Source organism: Panulirus ornatus, chromosome 65 (assembly GCF_036320965.1).
Source record: "Panulirus ornatus isolate Po-2019 chromosome 65, ASM3632096v1, whole genome shotgun sequence".
Lineage (NCBI taxonomy): Eukaryota > Metazoa > Arthropoda > Malacostraca > Decapoda > Palinuridae > Panulirus > Panulirus ornatus.
In genome coordinates this window covers 23,347,695-23,375,540 of record NC_092288.1, presented here as the reverse complement: position 1 = coordinate 23,375,540, position 27,846 = coordinate 23,347,695, and the positions used below count along the sequence as shown (strand labels likewise).

Sequence of the window (27,846 nt, the reverse complement as noted above, 5' to 3'; positions counted from 1 at the left end):
ACGACGGAAGCACATTGTAAGAAACTTCCCGGGGAACTATGTTAATCGTAGATCGCATGCGTCACTCGTAGCCATTATCGAAAAAAAAAAAAAAAATTATCAGTCCGTGTTCGCGAGAGACATGGTAATCTCACCTGACGGCTTCCCAGGGGTTGTGACGTCTTCACTGATACAGTAAGGAATGTCCCATGCCCGTCGGCAATATAAGCCAACCCCAGTGGACATGGGAGACACACACACACATTGTAGAACCGACATTGTTCACGTAGCTGGACCTGAACTGCTTCGCTAGCCTAGCTTACACCATGCTCCACATTAGGTAAGTTCTTAACTAATTTCAAATGGTTTTTCATGAAATATATATATTATAACAGTGCTCTATAGTATTTAGATGCCTTCATCTCTGTCGTTGAAGTTTGTGTGATACTGATATTTTGCGTAAGATGCTGATCTTAGATAGATAAATAAATAAATAGATAGATGAATGCTAGATAAAGTCATAGCTATACCCAGCCAAACTTGCCCAGTTTACTGGACTCATCAACGTTTGGTTTATATATTTTTTGGTTCAGGTTTGTGAGTTTGTTCGTGATGGCGGTGGTAGCAGGGACCAGCGGTTACCCCGGGGCCTACGTAACAGCTCCCCCCGAGGTGGCAGCCCAGTGTCCCTGGCCCCCAGGGGACTACCCTCTCCTCCTACCCAACCCGGCTGACTGTGGCTCCTTCTACATGTGTACCTGGCAGTCGGTCGCCCTCCTCCAGCACTGCCCAACACCTCTACACTTCAACCCTGAGCTGCAGGTGTGTGACCATCCTGCACACTACCCCTGTGTCGCCTCCACCACACCTGCCCCAGTGGTCAACACTACCACACCGGCACCAGTGGTCAACACCACCACACCGGCTCCAGTGGTCAACACTACCACACCGGCCCCAGTGGTCAACACCACCACACCGGCCCCAGTGGTCAACACCACCACACCTGCTCCTGTGATCAACACCACCACACCTGCTCCAGTGGTCAACACTACCACACCGGCCCCAGTGGTCACCTCTACCACACCGGCCCCAGTGATCAACACCACCACGCCTGCCCCATTGGTCAACACTACCACACCTGCCCCAGTGGTCAACACTACCACACCGGCACCAGTGGTTAACACCACCACACCTGCCCCAGTGGTCAACACCACCACACCTGCCCCAGTGGTCAACACTACCACACCGGCACCAGTGGTTAACACCACCACGCCTGCTCCAGTGGTCAACACCACCACGCCTGCTCCAGTGGTCAACACCACCACGACTGCCCCAGTGATCAACGTCACCAGTGTGTAATAACCCTCCGTTTAGGTGTAGAATCTCTCCTAAACCACCACAATTCACTTCTAAGTGATACTCAAGCATTATAGTTATCTGGAGTTAGTATTAATATTTTTTTTTAACTATTCTCCTGAGATGTATACTTTGTGTACCGTATTTTTTCTACATACTTTGTATAAGATATAGATATGTATATATTTTCAATAAAGTATTACAGGAAAAATTTAACATATTTCTCCTATTTAGTAGTTTGTAATATTTCTCCTATTTAATAGTTTGTAACATATTTCTCCTATTTAGTAGTTTGTAACATATTTCTCCTATTTAATAGTTTGTAACATATTTCTCCTATTTAATAGTTTGTAACATATTTCTCCTATTTAATAGTTTGTAACATATTTCTCCTATTTAGTAGTTTGCAAATAAGTAGATTTTTTTTATCATATACACAAGGGATGAATATTGATGAGTTCCCTTACAGTGAATGGACTTTGGCTGTAAATTACTTATTTTGATGTACGTAGAGGTAGCCCTATTTTGTCTGGGCCCCATTTTTTTTCTCTTCTTCTTAAACTATGGCACAATTCTTGTTCACTTTTGTATGATGATGTTCATAGTGGCAGTCACATATAACTCAGTGAATTCCATTCATCCTCTACCCTTCGCATTCTTTTCTTTGCTCTCTTCCTTAATTTCATGTTATGGACTTTGATCATTTCATCACAACATATTTCAAAAAACTTGTGATCAGGTCACCCCTTACTCTTTATGCTTCCATGATGGACATATGTAAGGCGTCTATTCTCTTCTCGAGATGTTAATTCTAAACTCTGGTTCCATATTTGGTGTTTTCCTCTCGACTTTTTCTATTAGTTCCCAAGGTTTATGCATTGGTGTTTCAAAGAAACGTAAACCAGACCACAGGAAGAAAAACATTTAGATTTAGAGAAAATCAGACTTTGAATTTGAAGGAATGCCAATAGGTTGAAGACAGGCTTTGAAATCGGATTTGGTGAGACAGACCAACAATTCTGTGATATATATATATATATATATATATATATATATATATATATATATATATATATATATATATATATATATATATATATATTCATCTTTGCTACGTTTCGACGGCAGAGGACAGAAAGTACACGGAAGGCCAGGAACATATTAAAGAAATATCATTATTACCGAACTACCGAAGCGATGCCAAGCTAACGATGCTCTTCAACTCTGAGCAACCTTACCTGTTCAGAAGCCATGTGAGGTCGTCTCGATAAACGACCTCAAACGACCACGTCTTCGTACGCTTGTCCAAACCCCCCACCGAAGCCTCCTGGGTCGTGTTTCGTATCTTGAAGTGATTTTACTTTGTACCAAATACCATAACACAGTCTCCCGAGCACTGTAGGTAGATTTATCATAGAATCTAGTATCATTAAACACAGTATATCCTAACAGTCTCAATATCTGTTTAAGGCATATATGATTTATATCCATAGCTGTAAACGTGGCCGGGTTGACAAGGTAAATCATGCCTTAATCCTTACTTTAAGTGGTCACATTTCTTAACCTTCGTCTAACCCTTACCTGAAGAGGTCACTCCCTTTATCCTTCCCCATATATCTGTTCCACCTACCTATATTGATTATCTCTGTACCCCTGGTGAAGTTCCACCTACCTGTATTGCTTATCTCTGTACCCCTGGTGAAGGGAATATTCATGAAAGTACTAGGATCTTCGTACTTCATTTTTCCACGTAGTTACTAGTATATTCCTGATACACGTCTTTTTTTTTCTTCGTGATTTACCTGTGTGGAATGATGGGAGAAGTTATTGCAAAAGTGTTGGAGAGGGGCGAGTATACGGACTGTGCGGGATGAGAGGGCCTGAGAAGAGAGTCGGTTGTTGTTTGCTGATGATACAGCGTTAGGTGGCAGATTCGAGCAGGAAACTGCTGAAACTGGTGAATGAGTTTGGAAGAGTGTGTGTGAAAGGAGGAAGTTGAGAGTAAATGTTGAGGGTATTAGGCTCAGCAGGGTTGGGTGTGAGTTTGAATGGAAAAAAACTTGAAGGAAGTAAAGTGTTTTAGATATCTGGAGGTAGACTTAGAGGCGAATGGAATTATGGTAGCTGAAGTGAGTTATAGGTGGGGAGGGGGCAAAGGTTCTGCGAGCGCTAAAGAATGTGTGGAAAGAGAGAACGTTATCTGGGAGGGCAAAAATGGGTATGTATGAAGAAGTAGTGGTTCCAACAATATCATATGGTTGCGAGGCACGAAGAAGTAGTGGTTCCAACAATATTTTATATGGTTGCGAGGCATGGGCTATAGATAGGGCTGTGCGGAAGATGGGTGCATATGTTGGAAATGAAAAGACTGAGTACATGTGGTGTGAGGTGGTTTGATCGAGTAAGTAATCAAAGGGCATAAAAAAAGTGTGGTTGAGAGAGCAGAAGAGGGTGTGTTGAAATGGTTTGGTCACATGGAGAGAATGAGTGAGGAAAGATTGATCAAGAGGATATATATGTCAGAGGTGGAGGGAACAAGGAGAACTAGAAGACCACATTGGAAATAGAAAGATGGATTGAAACAGATCTTGTACGATCAGGGTCTGAACATGCAGGAGGATGAAAGGCGGGCACGAGACAGAGAACTGGAATGATATGATATACTGGTGTCGACGTGCGATCAGTGTACTGAAACAGGGTAGCTGAAGCAACCGGGGTAAACCATGGGAAGGTCTGTGGATAGGGAGCTGTGGTTTCGGTGCATTACACATGACAACTAGAGAATGGATATGGCTTCCCTTTGTTCTAGGCGCTACTTCGCTAACGCGGAAAACGGTGATCATATGTGATTATATATATATATATATATATATATATATATATATATATATATATATATATATATATATATATATATATATTATTTTGCTTTGTCGCTGTCTCCCGCGTTTGCGAGGTAGCGCAAGGAAACAGACGAAAGAAATGGCCCAACCCACCCCCATACACATGTATATACATACACGTCCACACACGCAAATATACATACCCATACATCTCAATGTACACATATATATACACACAGAGACACATACATATATACACATGCACACAATTCACACTGTCTGCCTTTATTCATTCCCATCGCCACCTCGCCACACATGGAATAACATCCCCCTCCCCCCTCATGTGTGCGAGGTAGCGCTAGGAAAAGACAACAAAGGCCACATTTGTTCACACTCAGTCTCTAGCTGTCATGCAATAATGCCCGAAACCACAGCTCCCTTTCCACATCCAGGCCTTACACAACTTTCCATGGTTTACCCCAGACGCTTCACATGCCCTGATTCAATCCATTGACAGCACGTCGACCCCGGTATACCACATCGATCCAATTCACTCTATTCCTTGCCCGCCTTTCACCCTCGTGCATGTTCAGGCCCCGATCACTCAAAATCTTTTTCACTCCATCTTTCCACCTCCAATTTGGTCTCCCACTTCTCCTCGTTCCCTCCACCTCCGACACATATATCCTCTAGGTCAATCTTTCCTCACTCAATCTCTCCATGTGCCCAAACCATTTCAAAACACCCTCTTCTGCTCTCTCAACCACGCTCTTTTTATTTCCACACATCTCTCTTACCCTTACATTACTTACTCGGTCAAACCACCTCACACCACATATTGTCCTCAAACATCTCATTTCCAACACATCCACCCTCCTGCGCACAACTCTATCCATAGCCCACGCCTCGCAACCATACAACATTGTTGGAACCACTATTCCTTCAAACATACCCATTTTTGCTCTCCGAGATAATGTTCTTGACTTCCACACATTCTTCAAGGCTCCCAGAACTTTCACCCCCTCCCCCACCCTATGATTCACTTCCGCTTCCATGGTTCCATCCGCTGCCAGATCCACTCCCACATATCTAAAACACTTCACTTCCTCCAGTTTTTCTCCATTCAAACTTACCTCTCAATTGACTTGACCCTCAACATTGATTCATAAAAAAAACAAAGAAACATGAATTACGTTGATATTTTGATTTACAAGTAGTGTTGTAACTCTAATGATTTTCATGTTTAATCAGGATACCTGACCCTTCCCAATAATACGAAATTGTTTCTTGTTTTCCTGTCTGACGCAATCTCGATTACGAACACACAATGTTTAAGTAGATAAATAGGTCATTACAAGTCTCATATAATGATACCATTCTCTTAATAAATGATCCTATACGTCTTTATTATGTACAATATATAAGTAAAAACAATGAGCAGGTCATTTAGAATGACAGCTAGAAATGGGTATATCATTTCCAAATATAAACAAAATGGTGTGCCTTAGAGTAGTTGGCGAACTCTGGCAAGTTGAGTAATAGGCTACAATAGGAATAAATGATAAAGATCATTTATAATTAAAGATATAATCATTATCACATAATTGCGTCGGGTGAACTGCATACACAGCTTATACATGAGAACGTAGTGAACGTAAGAGAGATGCAATACAAGCATGTTTAAAAAGAAAAAAAGATTACGATACCTTGATGCAAAATGCATTAAATATGATCTTGCACAGTGTTCAGGTCAGGTTTGTATATATATGACTTAATAATGGGTAATGGGGAGCACAGAGTTCAAGTCAGGTTTGTGTATATATGACTTAATAATGGGGAATGGGGAGGGGAAGGGGTTGCTTTGCAATCTGTTACAGGAGGTATGGCGAGAGTCTACACCGTAATGGAAGGCCACAAATGTACTTTGTAAGGGAATTTGTACACTTGCAGGTTGACATGAAAGTGGAGACTCATTGATGAGTGATGGGGGATGGCAGAGCCACTCTCCAAGCACACGAAGATAGTGGGACAATGCCTGGGATTTAGGGAAAGATCCCTGGGATTTAGGGAAAGATGACCACGACGTGTGTAAAGGAAGGGCACCGCTGGGGCTACCTCGGGCCAACACTCCTTCTCGTCCTCCTCCACCGACCTCTTATTGTTGTCCTTATTGACTGGTGGTGTTGACCTGTGGAGCATGCGTGGTGGTGTTGACCTGTGGAGCATGCGTGGTGGTGTTGACCTGTGGAGCATGCGTGGTGGTGTTGACCTGTGGAGCATGCGTGGTGGTGTTGACCAGTGGAGCATGCGTGGTGGTGTTGACCTGTGGAGCATGCGTGGTGGTGTTGACCAACGGAGCATGCGTAGTGGTGTTGACCACTGGAGCATCCGTGGTGGTGTTGACCACTGGAGCATGCGTGGTGGTGTTGACCAGTGGAGCATCCGTGGTGGTGTTCATCACAGGAGCATGTGTGGTGGTGTTGACCACTGGGGCAGGTGTGGTGGAGGCGACACAGGGGTAGTGTGCAGGATGGTCACACACCTGCAGCTCAGGGTTGAAGTGTAGAGGTGTTGGGCAGTGCTGGAGGAGGGCGACCGACTGCCAGGTACACATGTAGAAGGAGCCACAGTCAGCCGGGTTGGGTAGGAGGAGAGGGTAGTCCCCTGGGGGCCAGGGACACTGGGCTGCCACCTCGGGGGGAGCTGTTACGTAGGCCCCGGGGTAACCGCTGATCCCTGCTACCACCGCCATCACGAACAAACTCACAAACCTGAATAATGAATAAATAAGACATTAATAACTGCGTTATACTAGTACACTTGTTTTATTGCTTCTGTAAACTTAATCCATATAAACTACTAACCACTTGAAGATTACACAGAAAGTTAAACATCTTAATGGGAGTTCAAAATTGTGCAAACTGGGCGGAAAAGATGAATATATGGACTATGAACCTTAAGAAAGATGGAAAAGTATCTAAATCAGTCAGTCATTGAGGACTTACATGATATGGACCATTGTCTTGGTGTGTGATCCAAGATGTGTGTGTTGAGCAGGTGGGAATGGTGAACTGGGCTAGGCTTGTTGAACGATGTCGGCATTACAGTGAGACCCTGTGCCTTATATAGGTGACTGAAGCCTCATATCTCGGCCTCACACAGACGTCAGCATCTGGGAAACCCAGTAATTGAGGTTTCCGGAGAGATTTCTAGTTCAAGTAATTGATGAATGTTAGATAAGAACCGACGCGTTGCTGATAAAGATGTGCAGTCTCACGCCCCTTTCATGCTACCGTTAGCGTCTGCAAGTGTGGAAGTCTTCAATTTACTGGTGTTATTCACTGCTACGAGATGATGAAGTCAGATGTCGTGCCATACACGTTGTACGTACACTTGACGTGGTCTTCTGTGATGAAATGGAACGGAAATAATGAAGTCTTATTTGCTCACCGTTCCTGCCTTCCATTCCTGGTCCACCAAGATAAGGGATTCTTGGTAGCATGACATATGTTTTTCTCATATATCACAACCTATTCTCCCAAAATGACCATTTCCTTTCTATTTTTCAATCTATGCACCTCCTTGTTGCAGCTTTCTGTCTTATTTGTCTTTTTAGCAACTTTTCTTGAAGGGAAATATGATGAAAAGGGGACATTAGCAGACCAATTGGTCTTTCCTTGGCTGTCTGTGGAAGATCAGAAATGTAAAGGTTCGAGTCTGGAAGTACCAGTCTTTTATAACGTATCTGTAGTGTTGCTCTCAACAACTTTCTTCCATGAAAAATACGATTGAAGGAGAAGTTCAATTCAAGATGCGAAGTAAACCTTTTGCCCTCGAGTCTGTATCCACTATGGTACGTAAACTTCCCCTACTGATTTTGCCTTAGATGACTGCCTAGACTGAGCGATTCGAAGCCTCGGATCATTTTGAATACCTGTAACAAGTCACCTTTAAAATCTTCTCTTTTATAATCTGAATGATTACATAAGTCGTCTGATCGATTCTCATAGGATTTATTTCTCGGTCCACAAGAAGCAGCTTGGTTCTCCTTTTTTAGGGTGACAAAAATTGCATACATTGACAATGGACGCAACAGTGAACTATGAAGAGTAAAATCAATTCTTTAATATTGACTCCCTATGTTGCCTTGAATTTTGTTGTCGTTTTTACTATGTCTAATTTATGCTCTGATTTAGCTGGAGGTTGTCTAAGCCTCATTAACAAATTTCGTAGGTCTTCGGAATTCATTCTATAGTTTTTATTTCAGATGTCTAAAACTGCATTTTTAATAACATTAGAAATTAGTTTCTCACCTGTGTGCCTAAGTTATCAATGTATGATTGCAGCTGTGGACGCTCAGTTTCTGCTATATATTTATTTCCCAGCCTAGTAACACTACATTGATATTATATGGGAAGAAGAAATGGTCCCTGAGGCACGCCACTTGTTTCGTCTAACCATTCTAAGGCCATTCTTTGCTTGCAGCCAGTCAATCAATTCTGAAACTGCTGAAGTACTTCCCATCTATATCATGATGAAATTGCATTAAAAGAAGTAACAGTTAGATTTCCTGTGCTGCAGCTAAATGTAGAGTGTTTCTATTGATAGTGTAAGTTAATGCAGAGGACACACACATACTTCATAATGATTCAGTGGTCGTACAACTTTGTTGACAACTGTAACTGAGTTTTTGATATTTATTTCCTTATTACTATAAAAAAAAGTTCTTGTCCACCCTCGTCTCCTCAATAGCTTATACTATGAATATGAATCAGTGATATCAATGAAGGGTTTTTGAATCAGTTGCAGGGAATGTCACACATTCGTCATCATTTATGACAATGGATTAGGTATTTCCCTCTTACAGCTGAACGGGAAACATTTTTATCAGCCGAAGGAGGACCACATTTTTATCACCTGCCAGACGTCATATAGATAACGGGTGGGAATTATCACAGGAAGTCCTTGATAAAGATACACCCATTGTTCTTGGACTCCGTTCACACCCCCCCCCCCCCCCAGAGTTGTGACAAGCAATTGCAGTTGGATGGTTGACTAATTGGCCTTTAGGGCTCCTCAACCATCTACGTCAATCACCTGTTTAAAGTCTTGACCACCTATTTTGTTGTCTCCCGCGTTAGCGAGGTAGCGCAAGGAAACAGACGAAAGAATGGCCCAACCCACCCCCATACACGCACATATACATACCTATACATCTCAACGTATGCATATATATACACACACAGACATACACATATATACACATGTACATAATTCATACTGTCTGCCTTTATTCATTCCCATCGCCACCCCGCCACACATGAAATAACCACCCCCTCCCAGCATATTCGCGAGGTAGCGCTTGGAAAAGACAACAAAGGTCACATTCGTTCACACTCAGTCTCTAGCTGTCATGTGATAATGCACCGAAACCACGGCTCCCTTTCCACATCCAGGCCCCACACAACTTTCCATGGTTTACCCCAGACGCTTCACATGCCCTGGTTCAATCCCTTGACAGCACGTCGACCCCGGTGTACCACATCGTTCCAATTCACTTTACTTCTTGCACGCCTTTCACCCTCCTGCATGTTCAGGCCCCGATCACTCTAAATCTTTTTCACTCCATCTTTCCACCTCCAATTTGGTCTCCCACTTCTCCTCGTTCCCTCCACCTCTGACATATATATCCTCCTGGTCAATCTTTCCTCATTCATTCTCTCCATGTGAACAAACCATTTCAAAACACCCTCTTCTGCTCTCTCAACCACGCTTTTTTTTTTTTTTTTATTACCACACACCTCTCTTACCCTATTACTACTTACTCGATCAAACCACCTCACACCACATATTGTTCTCAAACATCTCATTTCCAGCACATCCACCCTCCGCACAACTCTATCTATAGCCCAAGCCTCGCAACCATATATCATTGTTGGAACCACTATTCCTTCAAACATACCCATTTTTGCTTTCCGAGATAATGTTCTCGACTTCCACACATTCTTCAAGGCTCCCAGAATTTTCGCCCCCTCCCCTCCCCTATGATTCACTTCCGCTTCCATGGTTCCATCCGCTGCCAAATCCACTCCCAGATATCTAAAACACTTCACTTCCTCCAGTTTTTCTCCATTCAAACTTACCTCCCAGTTGACTTGTCCCTCAACCCTACTGTACCTAATAACCTTGCTCTTATTCCCATTTACTCTCAGCTTTCTTCTTTCACACACTTTACCAAACTCAGTCACCAGCTTCTGCAGTTTCTCACACGAATCATCCACCAGCGCTGTATCATCAGCGAACAACAACTGACTCACTTCCCAAGCTCTCTCATCCACAACAGACTGCATACTTGCCCCTCTTTCCAAAACTCTTGCATTCACCTCCCTAACAACCCCATCCATAAATGAATTAAACAACCATGGAGACATCACACACCCCTGCCGCAAACCAACATTCACTGAGAACCAATCACTTTCCTCTCTTCCTACTCGTACACATGGCTTACATCCTCGATAAAAACTTTTCACTGCTTCTAACAACTTGCCTCCCACACCATATATTCTTAACACCTTTAACAGAGCATCTCTATCAACTCTATCATATGCCTTCTCCAGATCCATAAATGCTACATACAAATCCATTTGCTTTTCTAAGTATTTCTCACATACGTTCTTCAAAGCAAACACCTGATCCACACATCCTCTACCACTTCTGAAACTACACTGCTCTTCCCCAATCTGATGCTCTGTACATGCCTTCACCCTCTCAATCAATACCTTCCCATATAATTTCCCAGAAATACTCAACAAACTTATACCTCTGTAATTTGAGAACTCACTTATCTCCCCTTTGCCTTTGTGCAATGGCACTATGCAAACATTCTGCCAATCCTCAGGCACCTCACCATGAGTCATACATACATTGAATAACCTTACCAACCAGTCAACAATACATTCACCCCCTTTTTTCTAATAAATTCCACTGCAATACCATCCAAACCCGCTGCCTTGCCGGCTTTCATCTTCCGCAAAGCTTTTACTACCTCTTCTCTGTTTACCAAAGCCTCTCACTTTGCACACCACCTCGACCAAAACACCCTATATCTGCACTCTATCATCAAACACATTCAACAAAGCTTCAAAATACTCACTCCATCTCCTTCTCACATCACCACTAATTGTTATCACCTCCCCATTAGCCCGCTTATCTGAAGTTCCTATTTGTTCCCTCGTCTTACGCAGTTTATTTACCTCCTTCCAAAACATCTTTTTATCCTCCCTAGAATTTAATGATACTCTCTCTCACCCCAACTCTCATTTGCCCTCTTTTTCACCCCTTGCACCTTTCTCTTGACCTCCTGCCTCTTACTTTTATACATCTCCCTCTCATTTGCATTATTTCCCTGCAAAAATCGTCCAAATGCCTCTCTCTTCTCTTTCACTAATAATCTTACTTCTTCATCCCCCCACTGACTACCCTTTCTAATCAACCCACCTCCCACGCTTCTCATGCCACAAGCATCTTTTGCAAAAGCCATCACTGCTTCCCTAAATACATCCCATTCCTCCCCCACTTCCATTACGTCCTTTGTTCTCACCTTTTTCCATTCTGTACTCATTCTCTCCTGGTACTTCCTCACACAAGTCTCCTTCCCAAGCTCACTTACTCTCACCACTCTCTTCACCCCAACATTCTCTCTTCTTTTCTGAAAACCTCTACAAATCGTCACCTTCGCCTCCACAAGATAATGATCAGGCATCCCGCCAGTTGCACCTCTCAGCACATTAACATCCAAAAGTCTCTCTTTCTCGCGCCTATCAATCAACACGTAATTCAATAACGCTCTCTGGCCATCTCTCCTACTTACATACGTATACTTATGTATATCTCTCTTTTTAAACCAGGTATTCCCAATCACCATTCTTTTTTCAGCACATAAATCTACAAGCTCTTCACCATTTCCATTTACAACACTGAACACCCAATGTACACCAATTATTCCCTCAACTGCCACATTACTAACCTTTGCATTCAAAATCACCCATCACTATAACCCGGTCTCGTGCATCAAAACTACTAACACACTCACTCAGCTGCTCCCAAAACACTTGCCTCTCATGATCTTTCTTCTCATGCCCAGGTGCTTATGCACCAATAATCACCCATCTCTCTCCATCCACTTTCAGTTTTACCTATATCAATCTAGAGTTTACTTTGTTACACTCTATCAAATACTCCCACCACTCCTGTTTCAGGAGTAGTGCTACTCCTTCCCTTGCTCTTGTCCTCTCACTAACCCCTGACTTTACTCCCAAGACATTCCCAAACCACTCTTCCCCTTTACCCTTGAGCTTTGTTTCACTCAGAGCCAAAACATCCAGGTTCCTTTCCTCAAACATACTACCTATCTCTTCTTTTTTCTCATTTTGGTTACATCCACACACATTTAGACACCCCAATCTGAGCCTTCGAGGAGGATGAGCACTCCCCGCATGACTCCTTCTTCTGTTTCTCCTTTTAGAAAGTCAAAATACAAGGAGGAGAGGGTTTCCAGCCCCTCGCTCCCGTCCCCTTTAGTCGCCTTCTACGACACGTGAGGAATGTGTGGGAAGCATTCTTTCTCCCCTCTTCCCAGGGATATATATATATTTATATATATATATATATATATATATATATATATATATATATATATATATATATATATATATATATATATATATATATATATATATATTATCCCTGGGGATAGGGGATTAAGAATACTTCCCACGTATTCCCTGCGTGTCGTAGAAGGCGACTAAAAGGGGAGGGAGCGGGGGGCTGGAAATCCTCCCCTCTCGTTTTTTTTTTTTTTTTTTTTTTTTTTCCAAAAGAAGGAACAGAGGGGGCCAGGTGAGGATATTCCAAAAAAGGCCCAGTCCTCTGTTCTTACCGCTACCTCGCTAACGTGGGAAATAGCGAATAGTTTAAAAGAAAGAAAGATATATATATATATATATATATATCTTTCTTTTTTTCTTTCAAACTATTCGCCATTTCCCGCATTAGCGAGGTAGCGTTAAGAACAGAGGACTGGGCCTTTGAGGGAATACCCTCACCTGGCCCAATTCTCTGTTCCTTCTTTTGGAAAATTAAAAAAAAAACGAGAGGGGAGGATTTCCAGCCCCCCGCTCCCTCCCCTTTTAGTCGCCTTCTACGACACGCAGGGAATACGTGGGAAGTATTCTTTCTCCCCTATATATATATATAGTATTCTTTCTCCCCTATATATATATATATATATATATATATATATATATATATATATATATATATATATATATATATATATAATCTTTTTTTTCAATGTATGTATAGTTTACCCCTTTCTAAATTGCTGTCCATAGCACACATTACATATATGTATGTCACATGGAAATAAGAAGAGCAATAATAAAGTAATGAATTAGGCCATTGTTAAGAGATCAGCCTTTTATTGGTAGGACGTATGGCAAATGACTGGTTGGTTACAGGAGGCCTATTAACTACCGTCAGTTTTCTATTGAAAACCATCAGTTGAATAAGAAACACACGAATCCCTTCAGCTTCTCAAAATAATCCTCAGACGAATTATTAATTCGTATTTGCCTTTTGTGAGTCCACAAATGGCCCTTTCCAGTATAAGAACTACTGTTGCTATAGTGTCTGTGGGGACAACTAAAAACACACAATACCCAACTGAAAAAAAAATTGTTTTTTGGTATTTTTCTTGTATGCCATCGCGATGATGAACATTATGGTGGTAATGAACATGATGGTGAGGGATGGAACACATGCTGGTAATGATTCACATGCTGGTGAGTGATAGGGAACATGATGATGATGGTGGACCAGATGGTGATATTGAACATGATGGTGAACATGATGATGGTGGTGGACCAGATGGTGATATTGAACATGATGGTGAGTGATGGTGAACATGATGATGATGATGATGGACCAGATGGTGATATTGAACATGATGGTGAGTGATGGTGAACATGATGATGATGATGATGGACCAGATGGTGATATTGAACATGATGGTGAGTGATGGTGAACATGATGATGATGATGATGATGGACCAGATGGTGATATTGAACATGATGGTGAGTGATGGTGAACATGATGATGATGATGATGGACCAGATGGTGATATTGAACATGATGGTGAGTGATGGTGAACATGATGATGATGATGATGATGGACCAGATGGTGATATTGAACATGATGGTGAGTGATGGTGAACATGATGATGATGATGATGATGGACCAGATGGTGATATTGAACATGATGGTGAGTGATGGTGAACATGATGATGATGATGATGGACCAGATGGTGATATTGAACATGATGGTGAGTGATGGTGAACATGATGATGATGATGATGATGGACCAGATGGTGATATTGAACATGATGGTGAGTGATGGTGAACATGATGATGATGATGATGGACCAGATGGTGATATTGAACATGATGGTGAGTGATGGTGAACATGATGATGATGATGATGATGGACCAGATGGTGATATTGAACATGATGGTGAGTGATGGTGAACATGATGATGATGATGATGATGGACCAGATGGTGATATTGAACATGATGGTGAGTGATGGTGAACATGATGATGATGATGATGATGGACCAGATGGTGATATTGAACATGATGGTGAGTGATGGTGAACATGATGATGATGATGATGATGGACCAGATGGTGATATTGAACATGATGGTGAGTGATGGTGAACATGATGATGATGATGATGATGGACCAGATGGTGATATTGAACATGATGGTGAGTGATGGTGAACATGATGATGATGATGATGATGGACCAGATGGTGATATTGAACATGATGGTGAGTGATGGTGAACATGATGATGATGATGATGATGGACCAGATGGTGATATTGAACATGATGGTGAGTGATGGTGAACATGATGATGATGATGATGATGGACCAGATGGTGATATTGAACATGATGGTGAGTGATGGTGAACATGATGATGATGATGATGATGGACCAGATGGTGATATTGAACATGATGGTGAGTGATGGTGAACATGATGATGATGATGATGATGGACCAGATGGTGATATTGAACATGATGGTGAGTGATGGTGAACATGATGATGATGATGATGATGGACCAGATGGTGATATTGAACATGATGGTGAGTGATGGTGAACATGATGATGATGATGGACCAGATGGTGATATTGGGGATGATGGTGTATTGGTGAACATGATGATGATCTACAATGATATAATGAACTTGATGATAATGATCATTATGGTGAACATCATCATGATAGTGAATATATGGTATGTGATGATGAACATGATGGTAATACTATAGTTATGAATGATGAACATGATGATGATAAACATATTGTAAGTGATGATAGTGATTGTGAACATGATAGAAGTAATGGTGAACATAACAGTGAAAATGAACATGATGGTGAACATGATAGAAGTAATGGTGAACATAACAGTGAAAATGAACATGGTGAACATGATAGAAGTAATGGTGAACATAACAGTGAAAATGAACATGATGGTGAACATATGACGATAATGAACATGACAATAGGTGATAACCTCCACCAAGTTTGAAACCTGATATTTTTGGCTTTTCCTCAAGAGTCACAAAAAAAGTTTGGTTCCTTTGGTCACTTATTTGACCATAATTTGGCCAGTGTTCGTAGCGATAACAGATTTGAGTCAATAATTTAATTTCAGTCTCCTCAAGAGGTCAATAGTCGACCTTTTATAATTAGTTTGTTCTTTGGCAATAGTTTATCACCGAGGTCACCTTTGTGATCAGGTTATCTAGAATGAACACTTGACTTCTCTTACTAGAAGGCTCATAATATGCCAAATAAAGAACGTATAAGTTAATTTCCTTGACATCTTAAGAAAGTGATCAAGATTCTGGTCATTATAACATTACATTGACGGCTAAGATGACCTTAGAATTGACCCAGCCAGTCGATTGACCTAAGGCCAAATAACCAGCTCGCCCCATTTAACTAGTGATTAACTTGTGATTTCTAATAGATTTTAATGTACGGACCAAGGGGATATGCGTGTCATCACAACTTGTTCAACTTACGTGCTTATGAACAGTAAATATACTATTTCTACATGATACTATTTCTACAGTGATACAACGGGACCAAGTCAAAGCTATGTATACTTTTGGTACGGGTAAAGATTATGTATAATAACTGCTATGTATGTTAATGAACTTGCGCTTCCAATACGGTCTTAAACCTCTCAAAGAAAACCTTTAGTTGAAAAGACTGGCTAAGTAGAGACATTATTTAAACCTTCTATATCCCGTACATCACATATGTAATCGACAACCACGCCATATATATATATATATATATATATATATATATATATATATATATATATATATATATATATATATATATATATTACCCCTGGGGATAGGGGATTAAGCATACTTCCCACGTATTCCCTGCGTGTCGTAGGAGGCGACTGAAAGGGGAGGGAGCGGGGGGCTGGAAATCCTCCCCTTTCGTTTTTTTTTTTTTTTTTGTTAATTTTCCAAAAGAAGGAACAGAGGGGGCCAGGTGAGGATATTCCAAAAAGGCCCAGTCCTCTGTTCTTAACGCTACCTCGCTAACGCGGGAAATGGCGAATAGTTTAAAAGAAAGAAAAAAAAAAAAATATATATATATATATATATATATATATATATATATATATATGTGTGTGTGTGTGTGTGTGTGTGTGTGTGTGTGTGTGACCTTAAAGTTGACCTTAACTTTAGGAATGTTAACAGATCCTTCCCTCCCACATTAAAGATGAACCCTGAAAGTCCACAAAACCTTCTGGTGTCCAAAAGGCATCAGCCCAGTTCCCATCAGCTCAAAACCTTAACATTTGACCCACTGATAATGAGTTTCATTATTTTTTTTTCTTTTTTTTTTTCATACTATTCGCTATTTCCCGCGATAGCGAGGTAGCGTTAAGAACAGCGGACTGGGCCTTTGAGGGAATATCCTCACCTGGCCCTCTTCTCTGTTCCTTCTTTTGGAAAATTAAAAAAAAAAATAAGAAAACGAGAGGGGAGGATTTCCAGCCCCCCGCTCCCAAGTTTCATTAATATTCTAGTATATGAAATAGTCGTCCATGACGTCACGTGACCTGATTGAAAATGGAACCGGGTTAGTGTGCTCGTTCGTGAAACATGACAGAGGCTTTGGAGGTAATCATGTCACCATTGTGTACATCTCAGTAATCAGATAAGAACACCATGAAGTAAGTTAACTGGGTATCCACAAGCTACTGGGTTGCCACAGTAACACCTTCTATCATGCTTATCAGTGCTTAATCCAAGGTGGCCTTCACTTCCCAGAGCTGTCCAATATGTAGTGTTGCTTTTAGCTTCATGTGTAGTCTACGTATTATATGTAGAGACAGTCTTGATATTCCCTCTAATGTTTGGTGAACTGTCATTATGGTAGTAAAATGAGCAGACCAGCCCGTCTGAAGCTAGTGTTTGACCTCATCCATGGGCTAATGACAGGTAATGAGGACTTAACGACCGTTCAGAGATGGGAGACAAGATAGCTGTAGCATTATCATGTCGGGATACTTAGGGAAAACTGCTATGGTAAGTCCAGCAATTAATACAGTGATAAGGGAACAGAATTGAATTGGATTATAGAGATATGTGGCAGGCGAAATGTGACCCCTAGAGTTGATGAACCTCAAGTGTAAGTTATGCCATGAACTATGAAGACAAGTACTGCAACACTATATATTACAATGCCTTTTCATCCTCAGCTATTGACCTCCAGGTCTAACTAAGGTTTTCTGAAGTGTGTAGGTACTTAGGTACTTCGTTGTGATATATTTTAACAGTGATGTACTTGATGGCACCCTAATACTGTCTGGGCTTTGCAAGTCTGTTCAGAACTTCATTGATGAAACTAAGTGTATACATAATTTTCCATGCCATGGGGTTTGTTATATTATTTTTTTTCCTATGATTGATGTGTAATAGTAAGGAGGCATATGAATAATGAATAGGGAAGATGTGTAGTGAAAGCAAGTCAAATACCAATGTTAATCAACCCATAAAAACTCACCTAATACCTTTTAGGAACCAGATTTTACCTTAATAATCGTTATTATAGGCGAAATACTGTACAATAAGGACATTTTCCCTCTTGTCTTTTGCTTGTCTTTTTGCAATGTTGGCTACCCACGATTAGATGAAGTACATAAACTCAGTGATAGCAAATACTTCCTGTAAGTAAAGCCTTAGCAGTTGAATGCAAACATCATAATGGTCCCTTTTTTTGCAATTGATAACTAAGATAAGATGAATTTAGGCTGTTAGGGAAGTTAGATGAGGTTTTCATAGGTCTATTGACTTCCAGAAGTATTACACCTTTGCCCCACATTGTTCCAGATCACTATAGTCCTCTCTGCTGTAATTATTTATTGTGGTAAGGTGGAAGAAATGCTTCAGAACATGCCATGCTCTCCAGGTCTAAATGATTTTTACAAAGCATAAGGAGTTCACTGACAAGTGTTTCTTCCAAATCCATGCTATTTTAGTGGTGCCGTTGGACTGGAACTTTTGTGTTTTCACAGCAGCCTCATGATACGCTTTTTTATTGATTTAGCAGCAAGTTACTCTTGGTGAAGGAAAGTTTTGTGTTACTGTTTTTGTAATAGAATTTTAGATTAGAATTTTTATAGTTTCATAGCTCTAGTTTTCTTTATTATGATTTGGTGGAGATAAGAATTGAGGATGCATGAGGTACATAAATGTATGAAACCTCACCAGACATATATTATCAAGAGATGTAGACATATATCTTTAGGATGTACTTTAATATTGAACGCCTTACGTAACATGAGGCTGTACTTTAACACTGAAAACCTCTCCTCGATTAGCATTAACTTGTAATTGCACTAGATGAACCCAACATCCTCTAAAGATGAATTAGGTTTTTTGATTCCATGATGCAAGCTTAGTTAATTGTCCCCCTCTTATGATTTTGAACAAAAAAAATTGTGAACCTTTTTAGATTTTGGCTGGCAAACTTTAATCGTGAACTCTGTAAAACTTTTACTTTGCTTTGAAATATGACTGTCATTGTAAAGTATTAAGAACAATTCAGTTCCTGAGAGGTAAAGTTTTTAAAAATTCATTTATGTATTAAGGGATGTATTTTGACAATATCAACTAGCTTTCAGTTGCAAGGACTAGTGGGGAGGTCACATACATCTTCAGAAATGTTTAGTATTGGGTCATGGCTTTTGCAGAGTATGAAGAGTTGAATTTACTTTTGTGTTAAGAGTGTGTACTAGATCAAGGCATTTGTTCATCCATTTCGCACAGGTAATATTTCTAAAGACCTGCACATACATTGTAGGAAATCGATAGGACATGCAGATTTGAGATTAAGAACTAAGCTAGTATCTTATAATTGCCTTTAGAGTAAAGAGTATTTGACATAGATTTCCTAGTATTTTGTTAATGTTAGAACTGACATATCATTCAAGATAGCACATTTTGGTACTTAGGGTAAGGTAATGCATGTCATACCATTAGAATTTAATGATGTGATAGTTATTATAAGAACAGGAAATGATATACTGGATGTAGAGACAAGAGTAATTTAGTACAGATGCTCTTCCCAAGAAAATTATCAAAAGAATTTGTACTCAATACTACTGCAGTGAAGAAATCTAGTTGAACGGTGGGTCCTGGATGTGGAGAGGGAGCTGTGGTTTTGGTGCATTACACATGACAGTTAGAGAATGGATGTGAGCAGATGTGGCCTTCCTTCCTTATGTTTCCTGGTGCTATCTTGCTGATGCAGTGGGTGGCAATGCTATTTTCTGTGGGGTGGGGTGGCACTGGGAATGGATAAAGGTGAGCAAGTATGAATTTGGCAAGTATGAGTTTGGTAAAGTGTGTGAAAGAAGAAAGGTAAGAGTAAATGTGAATAAGAGCAAGGTTATTAGGTACAGTAGGGTTGAGGGTCAAGTCAATTGGGAGGTGAGTTTGAATGGAGAAAAACTGGAGGAAGTGAAGTGTTTTAGATATCTGGGAGTGGATCTGGCAGCGGATGGAACCATGGAAGCGGAAGTGGATCATAGGGTGGGGGAGGGGGCGAAAATTCTGGGAGCCTTGAAGAATGTGTGGAAGTCGAGAACATTATCTCGGAAAGGAAAAATGGGTATGTTTGAAGGAATAGTGGTTCCAACAATGTTGTATGGTTGCGAGGCGTGGGCTATGGATAGAGTTGTGCGCAGGAGGATGGATGTGCTGGAAATGAGATGTTTGAGGACAATGTGTGGTGTGAGGTGGTTTGATCGAGTAAGTAACGTAAGGGTAAGAGAGATGTGTGGAAATAAAAAGAGCGTGGTTGAGAGAGCAGAAGAGGGTGTTTTGAAGTGGTTTGGGCACATGGAGAGAATGAGTGAGGAAAGATTGACCAAGAGGATATATGTGTCGGAGGTGGAGGGAACGAGGAGAAGAGGGAGACCAAATTGGAGGTGGAAAGATGGAGTGAAAAAGATTTTGTGTGATCGGGGCCTGAACATGCAAGAGGGTGAAAGGAGGGCAAGGAATAGAGTGAATTGGAGCGATGTGGTATACCGGGGTTGATGTGCTGTCAGTGGATTGAATCAGGGCATGTGAAGCGTCTGGGGTAAACCATGGAAAGCTGTGTAGGTATGTATATTTGCGTGTGTGGACGTATGTATATACATGTGTATGGGGGTGGGTTGGGCCATTTCTTTCGTCTGTTTCCTTGCGCTACCTTGCAAACGTGGGAGACAGCGACAAAGCAAAAAAAAAAAAAAAAAGTATGAATATGTACATTTGTATATATGTGTATATGTATATGTGTATGTATGTATGTACGTATATATACATTACGTACGTATATATATTTTTTCATGCATATCCACCATTTCCCACATTGGTGAGGTAGTGTTAAGAGCAGAGGACTGAACCTTTGAGGGAATATCCTCACTTGGCCTCCTTCTCTGTTCCTTCTTTAGGAAAAACAGGAGGGGAGGATATCCAGCCCTCCCACTCCCTCCCCTTTTAGTTGCCTTCTACAACACGCAGGGAGTACATAGGAAGTAGTCTTTCTCCTCGTCCCCAAGGATGATAAATGAATATATCTGAGATAGTTTCTAAAGTTGATAGTTTTTACCTTTTCTTCTCAGAGGAGCATGCTGTGTTTGGCTGCTATGTTCATCCTTCTTCTCGCTCTAATCCAAGGGATACAAGGCAGATATTTATGCAGAAGCATCAATACTTCCCAAGGTGAGTTCATGTTTTGTAACTTGTTTTTACAAAACCTCAAGGATTATGATTTTACAATGATATGGAAACCTGTTTTCTGTTGCTGTTTTTCTCTTTTTCATTAAGGCTAGTGCAGTAACTGTTTGTATTAGTGTATCATGTTATCATGTTAACTGTCATTAATACCCTGCCAGTCTTGGTTTATTTTGGGTGATTTTTTTTATTTTCTATTTTTATTTATTATACTTTGTCGCTGTTTCCCTGTGTTAGTGAGGTAGCGCAAGGAAACAGATGAAAGAATGGCCCAACTCACCCACATACACATGTATATACATACACATTTACTCATGCACATATACATACCTATACATCTCAGCATATACATATATATACACACACAGACGTATACACACACATATACATACATATACTTCCCATGTATTCCCTGTGTGTCGTAGAAGGCGACTAAAAGGGAAGGGAGCGGGGGGGCTGGAAATCCTCCCATCTTGGTTTTTTTACATTTTCCAAAAGAAGGAACAGAGAAGGGGGCCAGGTGAGGATATTCCCTCAAAGGTCCAGTCCTCTGTTCTTGACGCTACCTTGCTAACATGGGAAATGGCGAATAGTATGAAAGAAAAAAAGAAAACATAATTCATACTGTCTGCCCTTATTCATTCACGTCGCTACCACGCCACACATGAAATGAAAACCTCCTCCCCCGCATGTGCGCAAGGTAGCACTAGGAAAAGACAACAAAGGCCACATTCATTCACACTCAGTCTCTGGCTGTCATGTATAATGCACCAAAACCACATTTTTACAAATGTTTAAAGTTCAAGTAGTAGAAATGGATTTTTGTGATCTTGATGCAGTATTAAGATGAAGGAAAGAAATTCAAGAGCTACATAGAATTGGACGAGGCAAATATATTAAGAAGGATGTTGTATAAGTCGCAAGTACATATTGAGAGAAAGGGGAGAAACATACAAAATCTCTTTGTCATAAATAAAACTTGACAACACTTAACCCGCACAACTCATTCTTTGCTACACCTGATTTTCCTGTGGTGAGCACTCTGCGCTAGTCCTACCTCTTGGCAAAATGGTAGGAACAATAGATAGAAGTAGTAGATAGACTGGAGCTTTAGGTAGAAACATTAAGTAGAAGCATTAGGTGGGAGGTGCGCAGATTAGAAGGGGTAGTGAGTGGTGGGATGAAGAAGTAAGATTGTTAGTGAAAAAGAAGACAGAGGCATTTGGACGATTTTTGCAGAGAAATAGTGCAAATGACTGGGAGATGTATGAAAGAAAGAGGCAGGAGGTCAAGAGGAAGGTGCAAGAGGTGAAAAAGAGGGTAAATGAGAGTTGGGGTGTGAGAGTATCGTTAAATTTTAGAGAGAATGAAAAGATATTTTGGAAGGAGGTAAATAAAGTGCGTAAGACAAGAGAACAAATGTGAACATCGGTGAAGGGGGCAAATGGGGAGGTAATAACAAGTAGTGGTGAAGTGAGCAGATGGAGTGAGTATTTTGAAGGTTTGTTGAATGTGTTTGATGATAGAGTGGCAGATATAGGGTGTTTTGTTCGAGGTGTGTGGAGTAAGAGGGTCAGGGAGAATGGTTTGGTAAAGGAAAAGGAGGTAGTGAACGCTTTGCAGAAGATGAAAGCAGGCAAGGCGGCAGGTATGGATGGTATTGCAGTGGAATTTATTAATAAAGAGGGTGACTGTGTTGTTGAGTGGTTGGTGAGAATATTCAATGTATGTATGGTTCATGGTGAAGTGCCTGAGGATTGATGGAATGCTTGCATAGTACCATTGTACAAAGGCAAAGGGGATAAAGGTAAGTGCTTAAATTACAGAGGTATAAGTTTGTTGAGTATTCCTGGGAAATTATATGGGAGGGTATTGATTGAGAGGGTGAAGGTATGTACAGAGCATCAGATTGGGGAAGAGCAGTGTGGTTCCAGAAGTGGTAGAGGACATGTGGATCATGTGTTTGCTTTAAAGAATGTTTATCTTATTTATATTTATTATACTTTGTTGCTGTCTTCCGCATTAGCGAGGTAGCATAAGGAAACAGATGAAAGAATGGCCCAACCCACCCACATGCACAGCTATATACATACACGTCCACACACGCACATATACATACCTATACATCTTAACGTATACATATATATACACACACAGACATGTACATGTACATACACATGTACGTAATTCATACCGTCTGCACTTATTCATTCCCGTCGCCACCCCGCCACACATGAAATGACAACCCCCCTCCCTCTGCATATGTGCAATGTAGCGCTAGGAAAAGACAACTAAGGCCACATTTGTCCACACTCAGTCTCTAGCTGTCATGTATAATGCACAGAAACCACAGCTTCCTTTCCACATCCAGGCCCCACGGAACTTTCCATGGTTTACCCCAGATGCTTCACATGTCCCTGGTTCAATCCATTGACAGCACGTCGACCCTAGTATACCACATCGTTCCAATTCACTCTATTCCTTGCACGCCTTTCACCCTCCTGCATGTTCAGGTCCCTATCACTCAAAATCTTTTTTACTCCATATTTCTACCTCCGATTTGGTCTCCCACTTCTTCTCGTTCCCTCCACCCCTGACACATATATCCTCTTTGTCAATCTTTCCTCACTCATTGTAAGTATGTGAGAAACACATAGAAAAACATATAGATTTGTATGTAGCATTTATGGATCTGGAGAAGGCATATGATAAGAGTTGATAGAGATGCTCTGTGAAAGGTGTTAAGAGTATATAATGTGGGGGTAAGTTGCTAGAAGCAGTGAAAAGTTTTTATCAAGGATGTAAGGCATGTGTATGAGTAGGAAGAGAGGAGAGTGATTGGTTCCCATTGAATGCTGGTTTGCGGCAGGGGTGTGTGATTATTCCATGGTTGTATAGTTTGTTTATGGATGGGGTTGTTAGGGAGGTGAATGCAAGAATTTTGGAGAGAGGGGCAAGTATACAGTCTGTTGTGGATGAGAGGACTTGGGAAGTGAGTTATTTGTTGTTCGCTGATGATAAATTGTTGATGGTTGATTCAGATGAGAAACTGCCGAAGTTGTTGACTGAGTTTGGTAAAGTGTGTGAATGAAGAAAGCTGAGGGTGATTGTGATTAAGAGCAAGGTTATAAGGTTCAGTAGGGTCAAGGGACAAGTCAACTGGGAGGTAAGTTTGAATGGAGAAAAACTGGAGGAAGTGAAGTGTTTTAGATATCTGGGAGTGGATTTGGCAGCGGATGGAACCATGGAAGTGGAAGTGAGTCACAGGGTGGGGGAGGGGGTGAAGGTTCTGGGAGCGTTGAAGAATGTATGGAAGTCGAGAACATTATCTCGGAGAGCAAAGATGAGTATGTTTGAAGGAATAGTGGTTCCAGCAATGTTATATGATTGCAAGGCATGGGCTATAGATAGAGTTGTGTGGAGGAGGATGGATGTGTTGGAAATGAGATGCTTGAAGACAATATGTGGTGTGAGGTGGTTTGATTAAGTAATGAAAGGATAAGAGAGATGTGTGGTAATAAAATGAGTGTGGTTGAGAGAGCAGAAGAGGGTGTATTGGAATGGTTTGGTCACATGGAGAGAATGAGTGAGGAAAGATTGACGAAGAGGATATATGTGTCAGACGGAGGCAATGAGAAGTGGGAGACCAAATTGGAGGTGGAAGGTTGGAGTGAAAAAGATTTTGAATGATCAGGGCCTGAACATACAGGAGGGTGAAAGGCATGCAAGGAATAGAGTAAATTGGAACGATGTGGTATACTGGGGTTGATGTGCTGTCAATGGATTGAACTAGGGTATGTGAAGTATCTGGGATAAACCAAGGAAAGTTTTGTGGGGCCTAGATTTGGAAAGGGAGCTGTGGTTTCGGTGCATTACACATGACAGCTAGAGACTGAGTATAAACGAATGTGGCCTTTGTTTATTTCTAGCGCTACCTTGCACGCACGCGGGGGGAGGGGGTCCCATTTCATCTGCGGTGGGGTGGTGATGGAAATGGATGAAGGCAGCAAGTATGAATATGTACATGTGTATATAAGTATATGTCTGTGTATGTATATGAATGTATATGTTGAAATGTATAGGTATGTATATGTGCATGTGTATGTATATGTATATTCATGTGTATGTGGGTGGGTTGGGCCATTCTTTCGTCTGTTTCCTTGCGCTACTCTGCTAACGCAGGAGACAGTGACAAAGTATAATGAAATATGTAAATGATTCCAACAATGTTATATAGTTGCGAGGCGTGGGCTATAGATAGAGTTGTGCGGAGGAGTGTGGATGTGCTGGAAATGAGATGTTTGAGAACAATATGTGGAGTGAGGTGGTTTGATCGAGTAAGTAATGATAGGGTAAGAGAGATGTGTGGTTATAAAAAGAGTGTGGTTGAGAGAGCAGAAGAGGGTGTTTTGAAATGGTTTGGTCACATGGAGAGAATGAATGAGGAAAGATTGACCAAGAGGATATATGAGTCAGAGGTGGAGGGAACGAGAAGTAGGAGACCAACTTGGAGGTGAAAAGATAGAGTGAAAAAGATTTTGAGTGATCGGGGCCTGAACATGCAGGAGGGTGAAAAGCGTGCAAGGAATAGTGAATTGGAATGATGTGGTATACTGGGGTCGACGTGCTGTCAGTGGATTGAACCAGGGCATGTGAAGCGTCAGGGGTAAACCATGGAAAGTTGTGTGGGGCCTGGATGTGGGAAGGGAGCTGTGGTTTCGGTGCATTATTACACGACAGCTAGAGACTGAATGTGAACGAATGTGGCCTTTGTTGTCTTTTCCTAGTGCTACCTCGTGCACATGCTGGGGGAGGGGGTTGTTATTTCATGTGTGGCGGGGTGGTGATGGGAATGAATAAAGGCAGACATTATGAATTATGTACATGTGTATATATGTATATGTCTGTGTGTGTATATATATGTATACGTTGAGATGTATAGGTATGTATATTTGCGTGTGTGGACGTGTATGTATATACATGTGTATGTGGGTGTGTTGGGCCATTCTTTCGTCAGTTTCCTTCCGCTGCCTCGCTAACGCAGGAGACAGCGACAAAGTGAAATAGAAAAAAATAAATGATTAGATTGGAGCATTAACTGGAGGCCTTAGCTTGTATTGGGTTGTAACATTAGGCCGGGATATTAGGTAGACAATTAGGTGGAAGTGGTTGGTAGGAACATTAGGTAGGAGCCTATGAAAACACTGCTGAAGTTGCCTTCTGCCAGTGTTCTGTTAAAGGTGAAGGACTAAATTTAGGCTAAGAAGTGATACTAGAGTTCAATACTTATGGAGAGACTTTTGCCGTTACCACTCAAATGGAACGGGTATCAGAGATAGATAGATAGATGGATAGAAAGATAGAAAGGGAGAAAAAGAAATAGATTGACAAAAGAGTGTGTATTTGTATGAGTTGATTGCTATGATTTCATGTGGTTCAAGGAATTAGTATGTAGGACTATTAACGAGACTTGCTACACTTTGCTGTATCCAAGGAGAGGTTGCTGTATGTGAAAATTTTTGAGTTATCAGCTGCAACTACATTTGATTCTTTTGACATAAATATCACCCACCTTTCTTGTGGGTGCAGCTTTGAATAATTGTATCATATTCTATTATTGTTGGTTTAGATAATCGGTATTTATGTACTGTGTTATGGCATTTATGTCATTTTTCAGAGTTGGAATATGAGATTAGCTCATCTAATTCAAAGTAATACTTGTGGCACTTTCATAAATGACATTAAGTTTATTGCTTTACTTACTCTTGTCTAATGAAATAATATTTTAACTGAAGCTATTTGTTCCAGTCAGGCTGGTGCCAGGATTTGGTATCCCCATTTTTCTCAGAATGGGCATGGCTTAAATCATTACTTCCTTGCACTTTCCTTAGAATCAGGATTTTTTTACTAAATTAACTGGATATGCTCATGATGTGTTTTTTAATACTCTGCTCAAGTGTGAACTTCTTACCACATTCAGAAGCAGAGCATTTTTGCCAAACAGGATTCTGTTTATGGTTAAACTCAGTTGACATATCTCTAGGAAGAATTTTATCCTAAGCCTTACGAATTGTGCTTAGACACTGATTTTGTACATTGGGAGGATGTTAGACATGATTAACTATTTAGGTTTGTGCATTAATATGCATTTCCTTAAGATGCCTTGAATTTCTTAGATCTGCTTCCAATGCCAGTGGTTCCTACTTGAGCAAAATTTATTGACTCAGAATTGTCACTGGTGAAGTTGTCATACTTGTCAGTAATGTTGTTGATCT

At 40.9% G+C, this 27,846-nt stretch overlaps 3 protein-coding genes across 6 annotated transcripts in view; 2 read left to right on the top strand and 1 right to left on the bottom strand.

Moving 5' to 3' along the window:
- Positions 1–164: 164 nt before the first annotated feature.
- Positions 165–1,546, top strand: LOC139746594 (uncharacterized). Its single transcript, XM_071657996.1, has 2 exons — positions 165–319; positions 573–1,546. Exons 1-2 carry the CDS (start codon positions 306–308, stop codon positions 1,336–1,338), a joined length of 780 nt encoding a protein of 259 aa, XP_071514097.1. The 5' UTR covers positions 165–305; the 3' UTR covers positions 1,339–1,546.
- A 4,013-nt stretch (positions 1,547–5,559) lies between these two features.
- On the bottom strand, positions 5,560–9,880 carry LOC139746389 (uncharacterized). The gene is made up of 2 exons (XM_071657593.1): positions 7,184–9,880; positions 5,560–6,949 (listed from the first exon to the last, which is right to left on the bottom strand). The coding sequence occupies exons 1-2, from the start codon at positions 7,195–7,197 to the stop codon at positions 6,346–6,348; spliced, it is 618 nt and encodes a 205-aa protein (XP_071513694.1). The 5' UTR covers positions 7,198–9,880; the 3' UTR covers positions 5,560–6,345.
- A 7,519-nt stretch (positions 9,881–17,399) lies between these two features.
- Positions 17,400–27,846, top strand: part of LOC139746649 (carbohydrate sulfotransferase 9-like) — a 67,324-nt gene continuing 56,877 nt past the window's right edge. The window contains exons 1-2 of one of the 4 annotated variants that reach the window (XM_071658074.1): positions 17,400–17,517; positions 21,460–21,559. The gene's annotated coding sequence lies outside the window, so the exon portion shown is untranslated. Of the gene's footprint in view, positions 17,518–17,551; positions 17,873–21,459; positions 21,560–27,846 lie in introns of those variants that run through there. The other 3 variants (XM_071658077.1, XM_071658075.1, XM_071658076.1) reach the window with 3 other exon arrangements.